Below are 23,168 nucleotides of genomic sequence, written 5' to 3' on the forward strand. Positions count from 1 at the left end.
GAGTGGGAGTCGAGTATCTCGCGCCTTGTGTTGTCAAGCCTCCACATCCATTTGCACCGGTTATTATCCGCTCATTTCGGCTACGACAGAGACACTTTGCCTGAAGGGAACCCTGCTCCCCGACTCTTGCAACCAGCGTGAAGCAGCGGCCGTCGTCGCCTTCTGTTTTGGTTTTGTGTTAAAAAAAATGAGTGTTGAGGCGTACGGGCCGAGCTCGCAGACTCTGACGTTCCTGGACGTGGAGGAAGCGGAGCTGCTGGGAGGCGGCGCGGACACCCAGGGCTCCGAGTACGACTTCACGGACTTCACCCTGCCGAGCCAGACGCAGACGCAGGGCCAGACGCAGAGCCAGCTGGACGGCCAGGTCAGCAGCGCGTTTTTGCATGGCTGGGGGAGCTATACGGTGCTAATTGGCTAGCATGCTAACCTAGCTAACTATAGTCAACAGTATGGCCATGCTAACCTATAGCTTGAGTGGTTCTCAAAGTGGATTCTAGGGACTCTCTGGGTTCATTTTTAGGGGTTTTTAAATTGACCCTTGCAAGTCTGTGACTCTGACAGTGTACAAAATACAAATGGACCCCAACGGGTCCATTTGGTCCCATTTGTACACTGTTAGAGTTGAGGGGAGACCTTGAAATTTAAAGGTTTGAAAACCACTGGTACAGCTCATTCGGTTAGCATGGCCGTACTGTTGACATATTTCCATAAGATAATAACGTGTGATTTGGCCGTCAGTACCAGCATTTATAAGCGGGATGTTTTTTGTTGGAAAACGGACCACTGTCTTGACGATACAACCTTGTTGTTGTTGTGAAAGTCAAAGCTTTATTATGCCTGGCTGTCTACAGTGTGTGCACCTGCGACTCATCATCTGTCACCAGGTCAACATGTGTGTTGTGTGCTGCTGCCCCCCCCCCCCTCCCCATTATGTTGGCCAGTGGTGGAAAAAGTACTACATTTTTTTAGTATAAATACTGCAATATAGAAATACTGAAGTGAATACTAGAAAATGTACTTCAGTAAAAGTCCAAAAGTATTGGCTTCACAATGTACTTAAAGTACCAAAAGTAAAAGTACTCATTATGCAGAATGTCCAATTTCAAGTTTTCAAATGTATACAAATCTGTTGAAAATAGCAGATCTAGTTCGATGTAGATCGGCTGTTTTCAAATGGCCAAAATATATATGTATAATATATAGGGCTGAAGTGATTTATAATGTTTGTTTTGTAATAATAATCAAAATCTACAAAGTAACTAAAGTTTTCAAATAATTGTAGTGGAGTAAAAGTACAATAATTGCCACTGAGATGTAGTGGATTAGAAGTAAAAGTATTGGAAATTGGAAAAGTAAAGGACATTACTTGAGTACATGTACTTAGTTACCACCACTGTGTAAAGTAACTAAGTAAATGTATTCAGCACAACTGTCGTTGCCTTCAGGTGAATGGACCTGAGGGTGTGCTGCAGAACGGAGACGACCCCGTGGTCAAAGCCAGCCAGCTGCTGGCCGAGTTGAACTTTGAGGAAGACGAGGAGGACACATATTACACTAAGGACCTCCCTGTGCATGCATGCAGGTAAGAGGACACACAGGTGTTGTTTTTGTCTTCATATTTAGTGAATTTAGCTTGAATTAAATTGTCTTATGTTTTAAAATAAAGTGAAATGAGTATGAGGATGGCCAAACATATAGCCATATTAGGTAAAGAGCCTACACAAAAATAACAAGTCATGATCTGATTTTTTTAACTGCAAGCGACTCAGGGTATGTTTGCTCGCTGTCCATGGCGACTTAATTTCTCTCAAGGGATCAATAAAGGCCTTATCTGATCTTATCTTATGTGAGCTTTAAGTCTCAAATGCTTCCCTAGACAGCCCTCTTTAGTGAGATAGAAAAGTCCTACCTGATTGTATTTAATGGCAATAAACTAACAATATTGCACCTCTATGGACAGCATGGGTTTCCTCTTAATCTCTGCAAGCTTTGTTTGATTTCACAAAAACCCACTGTTATGTTATTAACTTTCTGTCAAACTGTGAAGTGTGGAATTCTGCATGTTTTACACCTGCATTTATCTGTGCGCTCATTATTGCCAGCTTGTGAACCAAACAAGTTGTTTTCGGGAGCACTTGTTTCACATCACTGAATATCCTGCGTATGTGAAATTTCAAAACGGGTGATGAACTGTTAGGTCCACCATTGCTTTTCAACTTGGACATTTTTATTTTATTTTTAAGTTGCACATATGCAGGAAGTTGAGTGTTGCAAAGCGAGCGCTGCCCAAAACAACTTCGCTCAAGCACCTGGTGACAATGAGCACACACAGGTAATGCAGGTGTAAAACGCAGCAAAAGAAAAACATTTAGACAAATTAAACGCTTCAGAGTTTATTGACAGAAGAATGTTACTCATAACATGCCAACAGTGGATTTTTGTGAAACCAATGGCTTGCAGCTGCAAAGTGGATAACATCTGGTATAGAAAGGCCTAACCAGGGACAGGGCTCACAAATTAGCCTTGGCTAAAAACCCTAAATGAAATGCAACAGTCATGTTTTACAACCTGATACATCGTTTTTTTGTATTGTTCGTGTTAAATAAACATGAATAAATAAACCCAAGCTGTCTATAAAAGTGCAATATTGTTAGTCTATCGCTTTTAAATACAATCAGATAGGACTTCTCTATCTCCAACAAGAGGGCTGTCTATGGAAGGAATTGCAAATTGCAGTTTATACATAACCTGTGGTATTGACTTTAGTCAATGGTATGTTAATTTGATTTACATTCTATTGTCCACAAGTACATTCAGGAGTGTTATGTCTTGTGTGTGTGTGTGTGTGTGTGTGTGTGTGTGTGTGTGTGTGTGTGTGTGTGTGTGTGTGTGTGTGTGTGTGTGTGTGTACACATGTGCTAGGGCCTTCCCCTAGCACATGTACACACACACATGAACATACACATGAAGTTCTGTGGACTTATATAATGGTGAGCAGGGAGGAAACGGTATGAAATTTCACAGTGGTATGGTAAATTCCGCGGTCTACAATATTTCTCTGTATTAAAATTCATTTAATAGTTTTTTCGCCTTTTTTTTGTATTTATTTTTCTTACAGTATCAATAGCGTGGTTATTTGATAACAAGATATAATGGTGATTGCCTTTTCAAGGTTCTATAGTATCCTTATTGGTTATAGAATTTGCACTGTAGAATTTATTGCCAACATTGAATTTGCAGTATTGACTAATACAATTTCCATATTTCAAGCAACTGCAATTTTGTTGTTCCGGTTTATCTATATGACATTACCTTTGTGTCTTTGGTAAAGAAACATGTGATGCTTGTGATAAACATTTAATGCTTGCTTGCAGTCTAACCTGATCAGTTTGTGTGGTAACTTTTAGCACTGTGAGGCTAGTACTGTCACAAAAATGTGAGATGGCACAGTTTTTCTCCTACCCTCTGAAATGTTGGTGTTGACGGGTGCATTTAAATGTGTCCATGCCCCAAACAATGTTAGCCTTCACTTTTTATTCATCATTCACATTTTTTCTTCCACAGCTACTGTGGCATCCATGATCCGGCTTGTGTGGTCTATTGCAACACCAGCAAGAAGTGGTTTTGTAATGGCCGTGGGAATACGTCTGGCAGGTAGGTTTTAATAACAAGGTAGATTTAAAAAAAAATCCCTCTGTGGTTTACCTAGCTAAATGAACATGAGTCAACACACATTTGTTTTTACCAATGTGTTGGTACAAAAAGAGTCACAGAATACAGTACAAAGTACCAAACAACACAACCAGATCACAGTTACACTGACATAAAAGCGTGGCACTAGACCATGATGGCTTCATGGTCTAGTGTGACGCTAAAAGCAATAATTGGGCGTGTCCGAGGTTATGAGTGACAGCTGTCACATGTGTCTGCATGTGTGCCTGTTGTACAAACAGACTGTATGGACAGGAGCGCATAGATGGGAAAGGAATCAATATTGGTTGACTGCATGTCCTATTTATCCGCTAAAATTAATAGATTGTTAAGTATAAGCTGCCAAATGACCTAAACGACCTGTCAGTACTTTTCCCCTGCTCCCTGGAGTGCAGTTCAGTGATTGGCTGGACGCTAGTGCGCTAGCTTCACACACACTATCTTCAAAGTTCAGCATGTACCAGTTTTGAAGCTACTGTTCTGTCTAGCTTCATGGCGCTAAGGAGAAGCGTGAAGCACTCGTCTACATAGATATTGCAATTAAACTTGAAGTTAGTCCTCAGTGCCACGTTTTTATGTGTAAATGGGGGGTAACTCCCATTCGCTCAGTAAACTCGACTCACAAGTCGACACAATTAGGATAATACTGCAGTTTCAGCATGACAGGACTACAGTATACTATGGAGATCTATGGACTTCCTCTTTTTATGTTAAAAGAGCTTTCTGTCTGTTGCTTGTTAGTGTGGTGTAATTTAAAAACACCATTTTGAACATAGAAGTATCAATCTTGTCAGTGACTGGATAATGGGTTAGCTACATATTTGTATGTGGTGTACCAGGGATCAGTTTCGGCCTAGTTTATACTGGTTCTGCTTGATTCCTGAGATGACTAAAAACACACAGCAACTTGTTTAGACATTTTTTGATGTGGTAATATGTCAGGCCACAAAGTATTATTGAGGCTTGTCAATTTTTTTTTTACAAACAAGATCTCAAATGGTTAACTGTCTCTTAAATAATACATGGTGGTCCAAGACACATGAAAGGTGGAAAGGTGGGTGGCTATAGCTGAATCTGAATGGGTAGAGAGGCCGCCTGGGAAACCGAAGGTCCCCGGTCATTGTGTCGAAGAATCCCTGAGCAAGACACTTTACCCCTAACTCCTCCCCCTGCTCCTGATAACTTAGGATGGGTTAAATGCCAAGTTGGATGCATTAAATGCATTATGTGCAAATATACAGTGACAATTATCCAAAAGGAGTGGGGACCATATTATTATGTGCTTTCTTGATGGTTGCATTTTTCTTTCAGCCACATTGTGAACCATCTGGTCAGAGCCAAGTCCAAGGAGGTGACCCTGCATAAGGATGGTCCTCTAGGGGAGACGGTTCTGGAGTGTTACAACTGTGGCTGTCGTAACGTCTTCCTGTTGGGATTCATCCCGGCCAAGGCGGACTCTGTGGTAGTGTTGCTGTGCAGGTAGGGTGTACTGTAACCCTGTCCTTTTTGTTATCATTTAGAAAATAATAGTTCTGCATGGTATTTCTTAGTGAAACAGGATAGGAAGGCGGGACATAACTTTGAGAGGAATTTTTATTTGAATATTGAATAAACATGGAGATGGATGTCATGATATTATTGGTTGAAACTGGTTGGTTCAAGCCAGAGCTATTGAGAGAGAGTTACAACACTCCCATAGACTTCCATTGTAGAGAAAACAGTAAGCAATAAACATTCATATAATATTCAATTGTTTATTGCCAAAATCAACATAACCCATTTAGACCTGAGGCTGATATTAACTCTCTCAGTGCCACGCCCCGACATATCCCGAGTTTTTCCCGAGTACCCTCAGTGCCAGCACGAGAAATCCCGAGTTTTTACTTTTGACTGTGGTCGCGCTATTCTGTGTATTTTTCATGATCACTTTCGCTTCCTGACTACATCAGACTCACCCGGAAATGGATGTGAAAAAAAAAAATTCATTTCCGGGTCACGTTGTTTTTCTCCGGTGATTTTCGGCCAGAATAGGGAAAGTCACGGTTTTTCACACGTTATAAAAAACAAACGGAGAGGTCCACGTCTACTCTCTTTGGTCTGGGTGACGATCAGTCATCGTAGTCGTGTATTACATCGTAATTTAGCGCGATCAACGATTGTCAAAAATGTCAACATCCGGTTCTGACCGGATATGACGTGAGCCTGTTTGGGAGGGGGCGAGTGAGCCAGCGAGATCATCAATGTGTCGATTTGTTGCTCTCTACTGGTAGAACTGTATTATGGGTTTAAAACCCCAATCAGATCATTTATTTGAATGAAAAATTACAAAATTACAAAATTTAAAAAAACGCAAATTCCTGGCAGTTTGGGAGTACTTTATGAAAATACTCTTGGCACTGAAAGAGTTAAAAACACTTTTTAAATCCTTTTCTGAAAAACTAGATTTTTTGAAATTCAAAAATAAATAAATAAAAATCATGTTGCTGCTATATACATAGCAACATCTAAAATGACACAGATGCTTTCCCGGATTGAAGGGTATGAGAATGTATAGGCTTTCCAGGTCTAAATGGGTTACAGTTTTTTTTAGAATTAGTTCGGTGTGCTCAGAGATGACGAGAAGAAGAACAAAGCGGAAGTAACGCTTGCTATTAGGTGACCAATAGTTCCAAACACTACTATATAGTTCCCAACATTTAATCTTCATAATGAGTGTTGATGAAGCGTTGCTACACATTTGTTTGGGTGAACCCACAGGCAGCCATGTGCCAGCCAAAGCAGCCTAAAGGACATCAACTGGGACAGCTCCCAATGGCAGCCCCTCATCCAGGACCGCTGCTTCCTCTCTTGGTTGGTGAAGATCCCGTCGGAACAGGAGCAGCTCAGGGCCCGTCAGATCACAGCCCAGCAGATCAACAAGCTAGAGGAGCTCTGGAAGGTAACTTCCATCCAACTATTTTTCAACATGGCCTCTGATTGGCTACCACATTGTTGTAATGCTTATTACATGGATTAACTTTTTACCTCTTAGGATGGCTATGTTGGATGGTAATTCTGGTCACTTTACTCCCAAGCACGATATATTGAAAATTAGTCACTGGATTGCCATATGGCCAGTGCCATATCATTTGCTGTTAGTTATTTCAAAATTGTACAATTGATGGTCATACATGCAAAAAGTCAACCATAATTGTGTGATGCATACCTACTCGAGGGTTAGTGAAAGAGTGACGTGTGCCTACTCATAGTGAAAGAGTGTGATGATGCATACCTAGAGGTGTCTGGGACTATCTCTGGGTAGAAGACTACTGGCTAAACTATCATCATTATGACATTATAGACTTGCTGTGTCAATAGGATTTTATTGAGCCACCTCAATGTGAAATAGTGATGCGTGTTTGGATAAGTGTAAATTGACTAAGAAAACAGACTTTCACCTCACCTTCAAATAATTTTGACTGTCTGGCACTGGGTGATCACGCCAGCCTTGGAAAACAGTGTGAGCAAGTGACTGAAAAGGTCACCCACCCCTGCTCTATGGGATGTGAAAATACAGTACATTCCCTCTATGGGATGTGATTAAGGTCATGCAAGGTTCATTCTCTACCACAAAGACATAAACTATGCAAGCAAGGGTAGCCATGCTTTGCTGGCACATTGGAAAACCAACATGCACACTGCACAGGAAGAAAGTCTAGATATGTATTGCATGGGAAGAAAGTCTATAATGTCATGTCATAATGACACAGTGTAGCCAACAGCCTTCAACGCAGTGAGGATTTACCCCCGGACCCCACTGGTGGGTTTCTGTCATGCATCCTTAAGCAGTTTGTATGCCTGCTTCATGTGCAAGTGGAAAGGGGCTTAATAGACAGATTGCAGGATGAATTGACTGATTTTGGTGAATCTCTGGCCTTTCCTCGAGTCTAGTGTCACACTTTGGTCAAAAGTTAGTTGATAGTGTTTTTTTAGACTAGTACTGTAGATTTGCAGAAGCCAGCTAACTTTATTAAACTTGTATAGTTTTATGTGTAACACAATGCCATAAAGAGCTGCTACAGTATATCATTATGCTCATACACTATCCACCCATTATTAATGTTGGTTGAGCTATGTTTTTGCATGTCCTTACTTAACCCCTTATACAGTATCTGTATATATAATGGCAATGTGCCTCTTATCTCACTAGTTCTGTGGATACAGTGTTTATCATTCCAACATTTATCCCTTCAAGCTCTGGTCAATGTCTCTTTTATCTAATTCAAGCCCTGCCTGTCCCTGGCTGACCCTGACTGTATCCCTAACAGTGTCAAGCTAACACAGCTGCAGTATAGCTGTATTTGACATCTTAATATTCATTTATCTCAGTGCTTAATTTCCTCCTTAACTACTTAAGCCCTCTTTTATATTTCACTTATTTGAAAATAGCCGACCTACAAGCTCATGACGTGCCACTATGCAACACAAGCCTGTGGCCCAGTAGCCTGTGGCCCATCTGGAGCCTATCTCCTGTTTCTGTAGCGTGAGGCGGCTTGATGTAAGCACATCGGCTATTTTCTAAAGCTATGAAACTGATAAGTTGCTCAAAATGGGTTCACCTGGGTTAATGTGGTTAATTGTGTGTCTCTTGTCGCTAGGAAAACCCCACAGCGACCCTGGAGGACCTGGAGAAGCCTGGTGTGGACGAGGAGCCCCAGCATGTCCTGCTGCGCTACGAGGATGCCTACCAGTACCAGAACATCTTCGGACCGCTGGTCAAACTGGAGGCAGACTATGACAAGAAACTCAAAGAGTCTCAGGTCTGTACAACTGATATGGTGAGGCTGGGTGAAGAGTTTTTCAAGTTATGAGCAGTTCCGTTGTACTGTATATACTGCTTTAATACACTGATCGGATGAACAAACTGCAAACTATAGTTGAGGCATACAGAAAAGCTAGAAGTTCTTGGTTGTCAGACAAAACAGATTGCTTAAATTACTTAATTTCTGTTACCTAAATTATTTTGTGTGAGTTGGGATTTTTGCAAATGGCATTAAGTGACACTATTCATTCTTATTCTCTTTTTATGTACTGTATATACCCTGCAGGTATTTTCATTCTAGAAAGGTTTAACAGTATGAAAACTGACACTATTTCCAAGTGGTTCATTTTTCTTTTTTTGTTTCCTTTAATCAGACTCAGGACAATATAACAGTGAGGTGGGACTTGGGGCTGAATAAAAAGCGGATTGCTTATTTCTCCCTTCCCAAGACGGACTCAGGTGGTAATTCCTAGTTTTTCTTCATCTTCGCGGTCATTGTCATCACCATGGTTTGTCTATCAGTGGCCTGTGTCATTACATTATGACAATTTTCTTTTTACCGGAGTACACAGATATACTTTATGTCAAAATAGTTTTGTATCATATCAGACACTGATGTATGTGTGTGTTTGTGTGCGTGCCATTCACTTTTAGTTTTGTTATTCATATTTTTTGTTTTAATCTGTATATAAAAACTACAACCACAAATCAGGCATCTATATTCCATGGAGCAATGTGTATATTTCAGAACTCATGTGTCTACTCGGACTATGCCCTCTCTTCTGTCTTGTAGATATGCGTCTGATGCAGGGAGATGAGATTTGCCTGAGGTACAAAGGAGACTTGGCCCCTCTCTGGAAAGGCATTGGACATGTCATCAAAGTCCCTGACAGTATCCTTACTATCATTACTTACTCATGTCACACAGATATTAACAGACTATCTCTGTTGTTTTGTTCCATTTGCTATTTGTGTATTGTACTCGGGCAAACACGTTTGTCAAAGATTAGCTTCATGTTGCATTTTAAAACTGTGGTTCACTTAAATCATTTGCTCCTCATTACATTTGTACTCCATTTATAGGGCGGTGACACAGCAGGTACAAACTTATCGAATAATGTTATGCTGTAGGATACTACAGTACTGTATGTTCTCCTTGACTGGCTGTACCAGACTATGGTGATGAAATTGCCATAGAGCTCAGGAGCAGTGCTGGGGCACCGGTGGAAGTCCCACATAACTTCCAGGTCGACTTTGTGTGGAAGTCTACTTCCTTTGACAGGTATCTAATTATAATTAGTACCATAAATAATACATTTAAAAAAAATCGGACTGAATGAATATAAACCTTAATGCCTAGTATGTGGAATTTTAGGGTAATCCTCAATCATTTAGTCACTAAGGTCAATGAACATCCGTCAACCTAATCGTAATCATTATTTAGTATTTATTAGTGTAAGCAAGTTGGTCCAGGGCTGTAGGATGAGCCTTATCATATGCATGATCATCCTCATGTGTTTCCACTATCAGGATGCAAAGTGCCCTGAAGACATTTGCTGTGGATGAGACCTCTGTGTCTGGTTACATCTACCACAAGTTGCTGGGCCATGAGGTGGAGGATGTGATCATCAAATGTCAGCTGCCCAAACGCTTCACCGCCCAGGGTCTCCCTGACCTCAACCACTCGCAGGTGAGAAAATTATCAAAGCAGTTAATTACAAAGATCATACTAGCAGGCAAATCTCAATCACGTGTAATCCACCAATACAGTTTAACCACATTAATGTCCCTATTCTGGGGCGAACATAGCAGATCTACATAGCTGATCTATAAGTTGCCAACGTGTCATGTTGTGAGCTTGTCAGCGATTTTCGGCGAATAGATATAGAACCCCTGGAAATCTGGTCAGGCTAAGTATAGGGCCCTTGGGAATCCAGTCAACTAAGTATATGCTGTAAGTGGTTAAGAGTTTGTATAATATTAGACACAAAGGCTGAGGCGTTCCCTAATCTCTTCCAGTTGTAGCATACAGCTGGAACCAGTGTTTTCTCCCACGTGCAAGCTTTGATGTGAAGTGCCTTTAGAAAACAATGAGATGATTTTCAGATGACTATTTTTGTAGAGATAACCCCACTTCTATTAAGTTCTTTCACATTAGACTTCCCTGGGCATTACCTGAAGTAAATGCTGTTTCTTTTTTTCTTGCAGGTGTACGCTGTGAAGACAGTGCTGCAGCGTCCCCTCAGTCTGATCCAGGGTCCTCCTGGCACAGGAAAAACTGTCACCTCTGCCACCATAGTCTACCACCTCGCCAGACAGGGCAATGGGTAAGACTAATGGATTGCTTCTGTGGTTTCTCCTCTGCTTTTGTGGGTCTGTGTTAAGTGAGGCATAATCAATGACGAAACCATGCAATTATCGTAGAATAATGCATGATGTCGAGGCGAATTGGGAGAAGTTGGAGTAACAACCTAGAAACGACTAACAACTGAGTCAGTCAGCTGACAATAGTCACGTCTTTTACACACACACACACACACACACACACCGTATCAACACATTTGTTTAATTTTCCCCAGAAGGATGAGTTATTTTAAAATCCATGTTTTAATCAAGTTTGTAGCTAATATGGACTTAACATTTATGTGTATTAATTTAGAACAGTGCTGGATCAAAATGCATAAACTGTAAAGAAAGGGAAGGTCCGCACACCGTCTTAATGCTCCCAAAACAATTTATTAATAGAAAAAACACAATGTTTCGGCCTCTACAGCCTTCGTCAGGTGTACTGAGTACAATAGACAAAGGCCGCAGAGGCCGAAACATTGTGTTTTTACCGCTCTATTAATACATTGTTTTGGGAGCATTAAGACGGTGTGCGGACCTTCTCTTTCTTTACAGTTTATCTGAAACTATTGCACACCCCAACCGATCAGAATTGTGTATTCTCTGGGGCCACAGTATAAGTGTATTTATTTAGTGTTTGTACTCGGACTGCACTGCACTATTAAAATACATTCTTGGTGCTTGGATTTGAATACTTGGTAATAGTGTTTACTTCACAGCTAAATAACAGAGTATCTGGTCACCAAAGTAATGCAACAACATGTGTCTCTCCAGTCCAGTGCTGGTTTGTGCTCCCAGTAATATTGCTGTGGACCAGCTAACTGAGAAGATCCATCAGACAGGACTGAAGGTGGTGAGGCTGTGTGCTAAGAGCAGGGAGGCCATAGACTCGCCTGTCTCTTTCCTGGCTCTGCACAACCAGATCCGCAACATGGACAGGTAACAGTGGCTGACTACAGATCAGTGCCACCATTTTTATTTAAGAAATGGTTTTATTTCTTTTCAGGTTAGAGTTAGCTGGCTTCTCTTTTGTTGATTGAAAGACTGTTTTTTGAATGTCCCATTTGTCAGACCATTCAGAACGTTTTAGTAGATTCAAGACTTTGCTTGCCATCACTGATCTCCAACTGTTATGTGTTTTGTACCTGCAGCATGCCAGAGCTTCAGAAATTACAGCAGCTGAAGGATGAGACTGGAGAGCTGTCCTCTTCCGACGAGAAGCGATACAGGGCGCTGAAACGCACTGCTGAGAGGGAGCTGCTCATGGTAATGACACCTATGTTACTGAGTAAATATTGAGTACTTTGTGGCAATAGTAAGCAGATAAACCTCTGATTTCTTTGTGAAACAAGAGATTTTATATTACACATATACGTAACTACATGAACCTCTCCCTTCAACCCTCCATGTTGCCCATACAGAATGCTGATGTTATCTGTTGTACCTGTGTGGGTGCTGGTGACCCCCGTTTGGCTAAGATGCAGTTCCGTTCCATTCTGATTGATGAGAGTACCCAGGCCACTGAGCCAGAATGCATGGTGCCTGTCGTTCTGGGGGCCAAGCAGGTATGGCCACTACAGTGTCCTATTTAAATGCATTTAGGTGTTAAAAATGATTAAATAAAAATGTTTTTCCCTTCCCATTTCTAGCCATCTGACCACTCTTAATACAATTCTGTTCAGTGGACTCTTTGCACTACTTGAAAGCACTTGTTAAACGGCAAGACCACTCTGGTAGAGGTTTGGGTTGTGTAGTTACCTTGCCAACTCCAAATCTGGACAAGAAATAAAAAATAATTGCTCCATTGATTAGAAATTGATAAATCAAAATATGCCCCTCATTGACTTGACATTATACGGTGAAATGTCTCTCAAAGTCACTCTTTTAGCACATAAACGAACACAAACAGTTGATTCAGACAATATAGAACATCACAAAACCCAGTACTGTTTGTTTTTTTAATACAATTTTAACTTCCTGTTGATTTAGCCATTTTTATTAGGAAGAAAACCCGGACTGGATCTCCGGATCCGGATCTTAGTCAAATCAACAGGACATTGACATTTTTATTAAAAAAACAAACAGTACTGGGTTTGGTGATGTTCTATTTTTACTGAATCAATTTTGTTTGTGTTTGTTTATGTGCTAAAAGAGTGACTTTTAGAGCTGTTTCACCGTACAATATATGTCGATGAGGATTTTGAATTATCAATTTCTAATCAATGGAGTAATTATGTTTTATTCCTTGTCCACCGTTGGAGTTCTATCATGGCAAGGTAACTACACAACCCAAACCTCTACCAACGTGGTCTTGCCCTCTAACTTATTCACTGCCAATGACGTGTTTGACATGTTTTTTTTCCAACGGCCACACCCCCAATGACGTGTTTGAATCGTTGTGAAAAACTATATTCTATGATTTTTTTTGTGAAAACACTCAGAATCGCAAGGTTGGCTATAGACTATGTTTTATTCTGGCACTGAATGAGTTAAAAGAGCTCACTGAATACCATTCCTTCATGGCCATCTTCAGTGATGCCAAAAGAGATTCTATCCAATGTAATGCAAGAGCTGAAGGCTCTTTTCAGAGAATGTGTGAAGAGGCACCGTTGAATTGTGAGTGTGACAATGCAGGCCACTCTGTCTGCGTTTGTGTGGAGAGAAGCATACACTTTATGCTCTAGAAGGAAAGAACACAGAGTGGGCAGCATGCCTAAAGAAGCTCAGAACTGGGAGTATGCATTGTGCACAGTGGCTAGTTATATTTACAAGACAAATGACCAGAGTTGAAAACCCTTAACTGCTGTGTCATACTGCAGTTGTTATGGCCCTGTAAAATGTCTACCCCTTCATTCCTCCCTCTAGATATTACATGTATTATGTCATGTTTTCCTCCTAGTTGATCCTGGTGGGTGACCACTGCCAGTTAGGTCCTGTCGTCATGTGTAAGAAGGCGGCCAAGGCCGGCCTCTCCCAGTCCCTGTTTGAGCGTCTGGTGGTTCTAGGGATCCGACCCATTCGTCTGCAGGTCCAGTACCGCATGCATCCAGCCCTCAGTGCCTTCCCCTCCAACATTTTCTATGAGGGCTCCCTACAGAACGGAGTTACTGCTGGTGAGTCTGGAAGATGACAGTCCATTGAAACTATTTGAGGACGCGGAGGCAAGTCAACGTCTAAGGCATAAAGAAAAGAACTGATGGACGATTGAAATCAGTGGACAAAACAAGAGTTACTCGCCTTGTATAGTCTCATTTTCAACCTTTTAATTGATTCTGTAACGCCTGAAGGGGCTGCCATGACGTAGACTGTAAAAACATTATAACATTGTGACCTCCCTGTCAACTCAGTCTTGAACTATCGATAGTTAAGTTGATATGTGTGCAGTTTGTGAAGGAAGCTACACAAATCATAATGCAGTGTTCAGTGCCAAACAACAGCTTGTGTGGATGTCCTAGTGTACCATACTTCACCAGTAACAACGAAACCGCTTCCCAAGAACAATGTTTATGTAACTAAGAGATTTGACAAAAACACGTTTTTGCAAGCATACTAAAGATTTTCAATTCTGCCCCAACTTTTAAGCCTGATTTATACTTGGATGTGCATCCTGTCTCACACGGATAAAAGCAATTACAATTTGGCAATTGGCTTATGGGTTTACAGTGGGTGCGTAGGTGAGTGTGCGTTTGATTGGCCAACAAAAGTCACAAATATAACATCCGAATTAGTTTGGCCAAGCTTCACGTGACCTAGTGCTCTGATCGGCACTCATAGATGTTCAGGTCACGTAGCGGCCTGAACATCTAGTTCTTAACACATTGACTTTTTCAGAAAAGTCTGTAGCCTCTGCCAGGGTTTTGAACGATTTTGGTACCTTTTCGCATAGCCACAGAATATTTTCCTCCAGTATGATTGATCCCAGATAATTTCTAATCACAGATGAGATTCAGGTGTGGTTTCACAAATGTCAACGAGGTCATTATGACCTTGTTGTCATGTGTTGTTTGATGTTTGAAAATAGCTCAAAACCAGTAGTTTCAAACCAAAAAACAATGTGAATTGTTTGTCCGTTTGAATTTTAACATTGAAGTGGATGGAGCAGCAAATCTTTGGAAATTGTTATCTCCTTATTCGTTTGGAATATCGAAAGAGTGTCAATACTAAATAATTAGAGAATCTTTTTAGAAATGTTTTTTTTTGAAAAAAGTTTTTTTTTTTTTTTTTTTTCATGACGTTTTTTAACGTCTTTGGCAGGCAATAGCTGAATGCCCAAAGACGTTTATAAACGTCTTTGGCAGTTAAGCAGTTAACATTTGTGGTAGAGGGAAAACAAATCTAAAAAACTAAAATATGAGAACAAGTAACCAAGATAAATCTGCATAGTATAGGGGGTACCCAGTTCCAATATGATTATTTTGGGGGGTCGCGGCCTGAAAAGGTTGAGAATTGGTGTAGAGCATGTCGACAAGATCTACATGCAGAGTGAGTCTTGTAGCACTACTATTTGTGGTGCAAGACACTGTATAAGTAAATTAGGTATTAAGTTTCACTTGTACTTCACCAGGTATTTCAGGCCTTCCTGGTCAGAGATGCTTCTTTTTCGTGACGTAATACATGTACTGGAATGAGCAGTTATTGGTCTATGTCTGAGTGGACATGCAGACATACTGTACATAAAATACGTACAGAAATACAGACAAACCCTGTTCTAGATGGCTTGGCCTACCACCCACACCATAAAATGTAGAAAACGCCTTGTCTGCTCTCTTTTCTCAGCTGACTGTATAAAGACAGACTTTGGCAGCCACCAGCATTACAAGCCCACCATCTTCCACCTCACACACACACTTCACACACACACTTTGTTTTCTTTGTTCTACATCAGTCACTGTCTGAGTCATCTCTGGTTTATTATCTCTCCTCACCCCACAGCGGACCGTGTGAAGAAGGGCTTTGACTTCCAGTGGCCCCAGCCTGACAAACCCATGTTCTTTTATGTCACACAAGGCCAGGAGGAGATTGCCAGCTCTGGAACTTCCTATCTCAACAGGTTTCAAATGGCTTGATTGTTCTGTGATGTAATAATTGCACCTGATCTCAAAGTCTTCAATCAAGGAAGTTTTGTTTCCATGAAATCTATTTTAAAGTGATAAAACTAAATATATATATATATATATATATTCTTATTTTTTTTCAGAAATCTTAATGACTTGACAGCCACTTATCTGTAATGTAATGCCTGTTATTTTGTGACTCCAGGACTGAGGCATCCAACGTGGAGAAAATCACCACCAGGCTGCTGAAAGCCGGAGCCAAGCCAGATCAGATTGGCATCATCACCCCCTATGAGGGTCAGAGGTCCTATCTGGTTCAGTACATGCAGTTCAGTGGCTCCCTCCACACCAAGCTCTACCAGGTATAATCACTTTTTTAATCTTTCAAGGCAGCTTTGTTTTGATTAGACATCTCAGTAAAGAGGGGGGGACAATATGCAACACAGGTCTTGAGGTCTTTGAACCCAGGACATTGCGGTAATATGGTGCATGCATATGGTAGTTGAGCCAGCCGGAGTACTCCTTCTGTTGTACTATGTGGTTCTTGAAATAATTATAAAACATGAAACCCATGTTTGATTCTCTCTACCTGAAGTAATACGTTACCGGCGCATTGCATGCGTCCCTCGAAGCTTGACAAAACTACTTCCACAAGCTGTAAAGATCTTCCCAATCCTTTCCCCAGGAGGTGGAGATTGCCAGTGTGGACGCATTCCAAGGGAGAGAGAAGGACTTCATCATCCTGTCCTGCGTCAGGGCCAACGAGCACCAGGGCATCGGCTTCCTCAACGATCCCCGGCGTCTCAACGTTGCTCTCACCCGAGCCAGGTGACACTTTACTGAGAAATGGAATAGCCCTAAGTTACTTCTATTTTTACAAGGGGTGGCAATTGAATGCTTTCATTGTAATTCAACCAACATGAGACACAAGCTCCTTTCAGGTCTAACTTTTCAGTTATCAACGTGATCATCTTGCTTTGGACATGCCTTGATTGCTCTTAAAAGATTTCTCTCAATAACATTGGCGGTTCTTGGTATTTAACTATAAATATGAGTGATTGTGGTTCATCACCATTCTTTTTCTCGTCCTCGCTTTTATTATGAGCAACTGCTTTCAACCCTTTTTCTCTCTCCGTCTGCTACCACTTAAGCCCTATTTTGAAAGAAGTTAAAACATTTTCAGCTATAATGGCAAAATGCCTAAAATAGGGACACCAGGGTTAAAGGGATTAAAATAATTGTTTCTGTCAAGGTACGGTGTGATCATCGTGGGCAACCCTAAAGCGCTGTCCAAGCAGCCTCTGTGGAACCACCTGCTGAACTACTACAAGGAGCAGAAGGTCCTTGTAGAAGGACCCCTCAACAACCTGAGAGAGAGCCTCATGCAGTTCAGCAAACCCCGCAAGCTAGTAAACTCCATTAACCCTGTGAGTTAAGAGACAGTGGCACCCTGGACTCATTAAAACCTACTACTGTTTCTGTCAAGTCACCAACAGAGAACATCCCATGAAATGTCCTTGATCTTCACCCTCATAAAATAAATTACATTAAAAATAACGGGACTGGACTTGATAAAAAAAGTCCAGTCCCGATAAATAAATAAAATGTGTTGGCTCTCGCTGAGCTCACAGGAAAAGGATCAGAATATGTTTCCAGAAGTTGTGTAGACATAGTGGAATAGCATTGTGTGTTCTCTTGATTCATAGGGGGGTCGTTTCATGAGCACTGCTATGTATGATGCCAGGGAGGCCCTCATTCCTGGTTCTGCATATGACCGCAGCAGCAATGGTAAGTGATGCCTCATACTTTTAACAATCATGCTGCTAATCAATGCTATAATTATGTTTAAAGTATATATTCCTAATGGGGATGGGCGATATGTAAAAATATTCCCAACGGCCACCGTCTGACCAAATATCGGGCAATATATTCAGCCAAATATCAGACACAGGCTATGCTCATAACTATGCAATGCACAACAGTAACCGGAACACTCGCCCCAAAACACACTCGCCCCCATTTTTTGCACAGAACTCTCGCCCCCAGCGGGTACCACTCTCCCCATTTGGCGCGGAAGTTGGTAAGAACAGACTACAGCCCCCCGATGAAGTGGACTTGAGCCTCGTGCGGCACTCTGAGCGAGCCATTAGGCGACTCGGCATAGTTCGAGTTACAGAATCGAAAATCATCGATAACAAACCGTTGCCCTGCCTCTTATGTTGCTATGGAAAAGGAACTTGTAACCTAATAGAAATATTTTGTTATAATATTTATATTATAATCATTTGTTTGTTGTAACAATTTGAAGTATTGGTTTTGCTTGTAAGTACCTGTGCAATAAGCAGAATAATGTACAGTGAGGCGGACATTATTGGAAAATAAACCCCTTCAGGGCAAAGCCGGACCAACATCAAGGTTTATTTTCCAATAATGACCACCTCATATCACTTGCATATAGAAATGCATTGAAGGCATGTGTACATTGTGTCATTGAACAGAAAAGCTTACCAAAATTTGGTAAGCTTTTCTGTTCAATGACACAATGTACACATGCCTTCAATGTATTTCTATAAATTTAATTTGCTTTAAGAGTAAAATACTGTTATTTCCACCACAGGCCGTACATCCAACATGTATTTCCAGACCCATGACCAGATTGGAATGATAGGCACAGGCCCAAACCCCATGAATTCCATGAACATCCCCATTCCCTTCAACCTGGTGATGCCACCCATGCCTCCGCCCGGATACCTGGGTCAAATCAACGGCCCTGCAACAGGTGAGAAAAAAAAGCACTGCCAGTTCTCTCACGGAAACAATTATGCTGTCCATATTGTACAAATCAAATCCAAGTCATTTATGAACTTTTAATTCTCTCCAGGTCGTGGTGGAGGTATGAAGGGCAAAGTTGGCAGCGGCGGAGGTGGCGGAGGGTCACGAGGCGGTCGTCAGAGAAACCGTGGTGGGATGGGGAACCACAGCGGGGGGAACGGAGGTGCGGACCGCGGACTGAGCGGCAGCCAGGCCAGTCAGGACCTGGGTTCCCAGCCTTTCTCCCAGGGCCCTCTCACCCAGGGCTACATCACCATGAGCCAGCCATCCCAAATGAGCCAGCCTGGCCTATCCCAGCCTGAACTCTCACAGGTCCGTTTGATACTTGATGGTTTGAAGTGTTGGAATTGAACTTTGATTCTGTTAAAACTGTGTTGATTGTCCGATTTATATAGAGCTAGAAGCCATTTATTTTACGAGCCGAGCTGCTTTATTGCTTAATAGCAGTGCCCATCACTAAACTACACCCAAACTACACGTCGTCTTCAGACTATTGTAAATGTTTTCTCTCGTCCTGTCTAGAAAGGAAGTGATGAGTGAAGAACAAAAGACGTGCTTCAATATTTCATTTTTCCTCCCTTTGATTTTCGTTTTTCCCTTTACAGGACAGTTACCTCGGAGATGAGTTCAAGTCCCAGATTGACGTGGCTCTGTCCCAAGACTCCACCTACCAGGGGGAGAGGGCCTACCAACACGCTGGTGTAACTGGACTGTCCCAGTACTAGGCTGTAAGGCATTTGCAACTTTATCTGGAACCCTTGACTTTTTAACATGCATTTGTTTTTTTTGTTTTTGTTTTTGTAACTTTACTTGTAAGCAAATAACATTCCTTGTAGTAATAATAATTCCCTATTATGTTATATTAAGAAACACACTTTTTAAATACAGCCTGACAAAACTGTCAAATCTGTTCAATTCTAATAATAAGCCTTTTGTGCATTTATTTCTCAGGTTGCTGGAAAGGAGCTAGGCCTGTGTTGAGCTTAGTTCGTCTGCATTTTAATCTGGGTAATAACAAAAAAGAACAAACATGGATACCCGTTTTCCACTGCTACAACTGAAGCACCACTGTGTGAAAGTGACAGGAGAGAGACCAAGAGAAGCCAAACCAATCACAGGAGTGAGACAGGGAAAAAATGAGGAGAGCTAGACAGGAAGACCGAGCAAGAGAACGAGCAGGAGACGGAAGGAGAGAGCCAGAAAGGGCGCTGCCGCTCGCACACAACAACACGTCGAAGAGGTGGAGGTGTTGTTGGTCAGAGTAGTGCAGTTGGAGAGGAAAGACCTGAAATGGGTCAAGGGAGGGGGGGTGAAGGGTCAGAAAGATCTTTCAGTGGGTCGGAGGGGCAGTGTTGCCATGTTCTCCTCCAGTGCCCCTCCCCCCCTCCACACCATTGAGGGATCTCCTGGTAGTACGGTTGGGGACCTTGCTCCATAAGCCGAGAACGACGGAGGAGAGTTGTTCTCTCATCAACCTCCTCCAAGCTCACTCCACCGATTGTGTCCCATATGCATAGGAGAGCGAGAGGAACAAAATGGGGCATTCAACTCTTGAAGCAGTCAGTCGATACGGGAACTTTTTTTAAACTCAAAGTTTGACTCTGGGGCTTGCGCTTTGTGTTTCTACACAGAGAACGTTAAGAGAGTGAAAACACAAGGTGTTCCAATGTACTTGGGTGGTCGTGCCCTAGGACAGATCAAATGATTTCCGGGGGCGGGAAGTAGCCGCGGATCCTTTGCTTTTCATTCTGAACTTTGAGTTGGAAGGTTTTCTCCACAAAGTCTGTTTTCATGGAGGTTCTCTGAGAGACGGGAAGCGAGCGAGGGTGGCCGTCTTTCAACCGGGTCTTCTCAAGGTGGTCTGCAAAGAAGCAAGTGGTGGAATTTGCTTTTGAGAAAAAAGAAAAATGGAAAAAAAGAGAACAAAATGTGTTAAAAGAAAAACATTTTTGTCTCAAGACAAATTGGTGACGGACCCTGAGAGGTCTGTGGTGAGTGAGACAATGTTGTTTTTGGTTTCTTCTTCCAAATGTATCTTTCTGTAGGTAAAAAGAGTAAAATGACATACAGTAACCATTTTCTAATTGAAAGAAGCAGTGAGGCTATTTTGTCCTTGATGATTTCCAAATTAAAAGCTTCCCACGTGATTCACAGCCAACCCACAAGCTTCTGAACCTACACAAGCTAGTACAACAGACTGGCCTCATCTTGAGCGTGACTATATCCATAAAATAACTCGATACAGAAGAGTGGTACATTCCTAAGACACTTGCCCAGTAAGTCTTTAGTTGAATGCAAGAAAAGATTTCCCTTTACAGTCAAATGAAATCATCGATAAGCAAGAATAAGTTTAAAAAGAGAGACAGCTGGCAACATTACATGTTGCAACATTTCATAAAATGGTTTCTGTCCCATCTGAAAAAGAATAGATTGAAGATAAAGGGTGGCCATAGCTTTTGACAGTGTTTGAGCCTCTTGAGAAATCTTGATTTGATGTGAAATAGATGTGAAATTCTTTGATTCTGCTTTAGAACATACATTACACTTAGATGTCTAACAAAGGATCATCTATAAATGTAAATTATTCTTTATCAGGATGGCCCTCAGAAGGTTGTTGTATAGATTTAGGTAGCACTTTACCCCAAAGAATGCATAATTTCTTGCTTAGTAGTTGATTTACTGTTGACAAAGAAATGTGCATCTGTTTCACAACAGTACAACTTGTCCTATATTGAACTTCAGTATAGTGAAATTTGAAGAACTGTAGTTTTAAGTGAGCTATGCTTGCTTTGTTTTCATTTCCCATGCCCTGAAAAAACACATGCATTGTAACATGTAACCTTATGATGAAACTTGTTTAATCCACAATTACCATTTGATTCCAATTCATCCTAACCCTTTGCCTTCTATGTGGCATGCTTCTATGCCACTGAATTGTGAGACCGACACGATTAGTTACCATTGTCACCACAATGTACACTAAATGACATTATTTAGTTTAAACATAAGGGTGAATGGTGTTTAAGTGTTTAATTAAACTTATGTTTTATGTTTTTCAGTTGGAAATCAATTACTTTTGACAACTGACATGTCATACGACAAAGTATATGAGGCTTAATATCCATTCAACAAGTGTGTTTGAATGCTGCCTGGTTCAGTGGTACTAAAATGTTCTTCTGCATTAGATTATTAATGTAGGCTCAATGGCTTTGAATCATTATTCCAAATTGAAATACTGATCAACCCAGGTCACTTTAAGGCCATCTTAACAGTAGCTGCATATTTATCACCATTTATATCTGACCCAAAATACATTTGTATACCTTGTTTTGCTAATTAATTGGCATACACAAATATGAAGCAGTGTAGCGATGGAAGAAATAGAACTGCCTGACCGAATCTAGACTACATTTCCATACTCCATTACCTTCTGTCCTTGTATGAAATTATCATTACTTGCTACATGGTATCCATTAGAGGCAAAAACACTATTTGCTTCTGTAAAGAAAACACACTAACCGTGTTGACTGATTTGATTACAATGTGCATGGTTCAGATTGGAAGTGATACTGTAGCTACTCCTACCAACATTTTTAGATGTGACTTTATAGAGGCCTCTGTATTCTGATTTTGGCGTTTTCCGCTTTTCTCTTTGTGTGATTTTGAGTATTACTCATTTAGGGATTGTTATTTTGTGTTAATCTGTTAATATCATTGGGGGAAAACAATAAAGTCAGTTTCTTTTTGCTCATTTCAAGTGATGTTCCGTTGTCTTTTGAAATGGTTTAGTACTTCCAGCTCAGCCTTTCAGCTCATCCTCTGGTGGCTAGGTGATGTTGGGTTTCTATTAGAATATAGGCCTATGTTTAACGGTTAGAGCAGCTATGTACAGGATAGCTGGGCAGTGGGCACTAGGGACATCTGGGCACCTCGATGCAAACATAATGTATACATGATGATGTGATCCACGGTACATCATTATCAGACTATTTTATCCTTCAACTTGTTGTTGCCCCAAAATGACTGGATATACAGGTTTTGTTGCAATTGTATAAATATTAGACCTTGTCGAATGTTTAAGCATGTTCTAATCATGTATACTTTATTTTACTTAAGACCATTTTTCTAATATTAAATTTTTTAACATTTTGGACAAAATAGCCAATTTTACATCGAGATGCCCAGGTGCCTTGTTACCGTTCCATACACACACGGAAAAGTGGAGCAGAAATGTATTTACTACATTTATATTTAAAACGATTTGCTAATGGATAAAATAATGGCTAACATGCCTCGATAACAGCGTTTTATAGGCTAGCAGCCTATATTGTCAGTCTGTTATGACGTGTCAAATGGAGTGAGAAGATGGTCCTATATGATAAAGCTCCATTGAATTTAGAGATTGATTGAGAGATATCTGTTAC

The 23,168-nt window shown here is 41.1% G+C and overlaps 1 protein-coding gene across 2 annotated transcripts; it reads left to right on the forward strand.

Moving 5' to 3' along the window:
• The first annotated feature begins 16 nt into the window (after positions 1–16).
• LOC308094478 (regulator of nonsense transcripts 1) lies at positions 17–22,495 on the forward strand. 2 transcript variants are annotated; one of them, XM_080441170.1, is made up of 24 exons: positions 17–364; positions 1,446–1,582; positions 3,565–3,654; positions 5,023–5,190; positions 6,469–6,649; positions 8,349–8,528; positions 8,887–8,974; positions 9,306–9,404; positions 9,686–9,794; positions 10,043–10,202; positions 10,721–10,839; positions 11,633–11,797; positions 12,010–12,124; positions 12,280–12,423; positions 13,758–13,971; positions 15,791–15,908; positions 16,118–16,274; positions 16,598–16,740; positions 17,165–17,339; positions 17,619–17,700; positions 18,530–18,691; positions 18,794–19,056; positions 19,350–19,472; positions 19,696–22,495. In XM_080441170.1, exons 1-23 carry the CDS (start codon positions 188–190, stop codon positions 19,467–19,469), a joined length of 3,366 nt encoding a protein of 1,121 aa, XP_080297296.1. In that variant the 5' UTR covers positions 17–187; the 3' UTR covers positions 19,470–19,472; positions 19,696–22,495. The 2 variants fall into 2 exon arrangements, with proteins under 2 accessions (XP_080297296.1, XP_080297297.1); XM_080441171.1 differs by having other exon boundaries at positions 8,349–8,510.
• Positions 22,496–23,168: the final 673 nt, after the last annotated feature.

Source organism: Gymnoscopelus braueri (genome assembly GCF_963280865.1).
Source record: "Gymnoscopelus braueri genome assembly, chromosome: 10".
Classification (NCBI taxonomy): domain Eukaryota; kingdom Metazoa; phylum Chordata; class Actinopteri; order Myctophiformes; family Myctophidae; genus Gymnoscopelus; species Gymnoscopelus braueri.